Source organism: Rhagoletis zephyria, unplaced genomic scaffold (assembly GCF_001687245.7).
Source record: "Rhagoletis zephyria isolate East Lansing unplaced genomic scaffold, Rhagoletis_zephyria_1.1 Rzeph_scaffold_53696, whole genome shotgun sequence".
NCBI lineage: Eukaryota > Metazoa > Arthropoda > Insecta > Diptera > Tephritidae > Rhagoletis > Rhagoletis zephyria.
The window spans coordinates 1-1,890 of NW_016210749.1; the positions used below are offsets into that span (position 1 = coordinate 1).

At 38.9% G+C, this 1,890-nt stretch overlaps 1 protein-coding gene across 1 annotated transcript; it reads right to left on the reverse strand.

The window, feature by feature from the left end:
* Positions 1-4: 4 nt before the first annotated feature.
* Positions 5-1,466, reverse strand: LOC108356065 (phosphatidylinositol N-acetylglucosaminyltransferase subunit A-like; the record flags this gene model as incomplete). The annotated part of the gene is made up of 6 exons (XM_017607197.1): positions 1,206-1,466; positions 1,060-1,150; positions 744-989; positions 565-682; positions 403-505; positions 5-362 (listed from the first exon to the last, which is right to left on the reverse strand). Coding segments are annotated over exons 1-6 (927 nt in total), but the record flags the coding sequence as incomplete, so codon positions are not given.
* Between the last annotated feature and the right edge of the window lie 424 nt (positions 1,467-1,890).

The following is a 1,890-nucleotide window of genomic DNA, read 5'->3' on the forward strand; positions in this document are numbered from 1 at the left end:
ATAATAGCAGTATATGGGCCATAGATATAACCAAAAGGAATGGCCATACTTTGCTGCGCAGGTAACCCCAAAGTAGAGCACCTAGCGATTTTTCAGGTTCGACCAAAATACGCGCATATACCCTTTCTGTCCTTTGCGTAACATTCTCCCAGTTGTAGAGTGTAGAAACAATCTCATTACATTTATATGGGCAAAGCACAGCTTCCATGTCTTCAATACCCTTAAAAGCTCCGGTATTCTTTGCGTGTTTTACCTTATGCATACCTGAGTTTACATGTCGTGATTTTGTCAGTGTCGCACTTTTTTGTTCGTGAGCTGTTTTCATAGCACCATACCCCTCAACATGAACACCGCCATTGACACTAGTCCCAAGTAAGGTCGGTCGTTGGTTATTAAAAAAGCAANTTACTTGGATCTGGTGTAAATAGGGCAGTGTCAACAGCATTTGGAATGACGGAAACTTTTTCTTTTGGTATGCGTGCTCGTAATACAGTGTTTTCTTTACCTGTTTAAATTTAATTCATATAGATTACTATAAAGTCAGACACTAACTAATCTACTCACCAATGTGAGAGACGCAGATGCAGTGGTTTACATTAGCCAAATTTATCTCCAGCATTTTGTTAGTGAAAACCGCTGACAAATCAGCAAACCCAAAAAGACTGTGATCCGTAAAAACAGTCTGTATAAAAAAATGCAATCAATTTATTAGTTGCATACTTTGAAGTTTACTATCAAATCACCCTCAGGCCCAGCATATTGCCAATAATCATGGCTTCATGTGCCAGCGTGCTAAATGCCGAGTGTCCGTGCACTACCTCAATGCATTCCCGCAACAGTACGCATCGTATAAGTGGTATTTGGCATAAAATTGTGGGAAGTATACACTGATTGTAGAACGGTTTAATTGGTAAATAATATACTTTTAATCCATTGGTTAAGTAACGAATACCTTTACAATCACCATAGCAGTGTGTTAACACAATGACCTGGTTACAGAATAATAAACAATTGAAGGCGAAGATTTTAATATGAAACCAAAAAATTTTAATGACTCACTTTATGTCCGTGGCTTAATAGGATCTGTGACAAATTGAAAACGTGTTCTTCTACTCCACCTATACTTGGATAAAAAAAATCTGTAACCATACTGTAAGAGAGGATAATTATAATTTAGTTTAAAATTTTCAAAATACGCTTAATACCATATTCGCATTTTCTCAAAAATAAAAACAAGAATTCATTTGTTTAGCTGCGTGTGATTACTGAAGAAACTTGCGATCAGCTGTTCCCTTCATTGATAGCATTTCTCAAAGTAAACAAAGTGATTGGCATTTGTTTAAGCTGGGTTCACACAGAGAAACTTTTGTTGCTCATTTTCGGCAACTTCTCTTTTGGTGTTGCCCTTCGCGTTCACACAGAGCAATTCTTTTATACACAATTGTTGTTGTCAGCTGTGATTGGCTAACTAGAATTGCTTAGACGAACATACAGAGCATAAAGCGTGTTGCTCGAACAAAAGCAACTGAGGCTCACAGAGTCGGAGGATGAAGACGACGACACATGACAAATCTGGGGGGTTGAGCACTGCTGCTACAACAACAACAACAACAAAAGCAATTCGGTGCCCTTCCCCTTCCTCGGTCACTACCTCTCTGGCAAGTCACGAGTTGCCGCGACCAAAGTTTCTCTGTCTGAACCTACACTTACGAACAGCGATAACTGTAAAAATTGGCAAAACCAAAGTGGCGGTTTGCGGAATGGGCCTCCTTCTGTTCGCTACATCGTGGTGAAAAACGAATGAAAAGTAAACAAAGCAAAGAAAACAACGAAAACCCAAATTGACCAAAATTATTGCACGTTCTTTGTTAGTACAGTTGGTAAATGCAA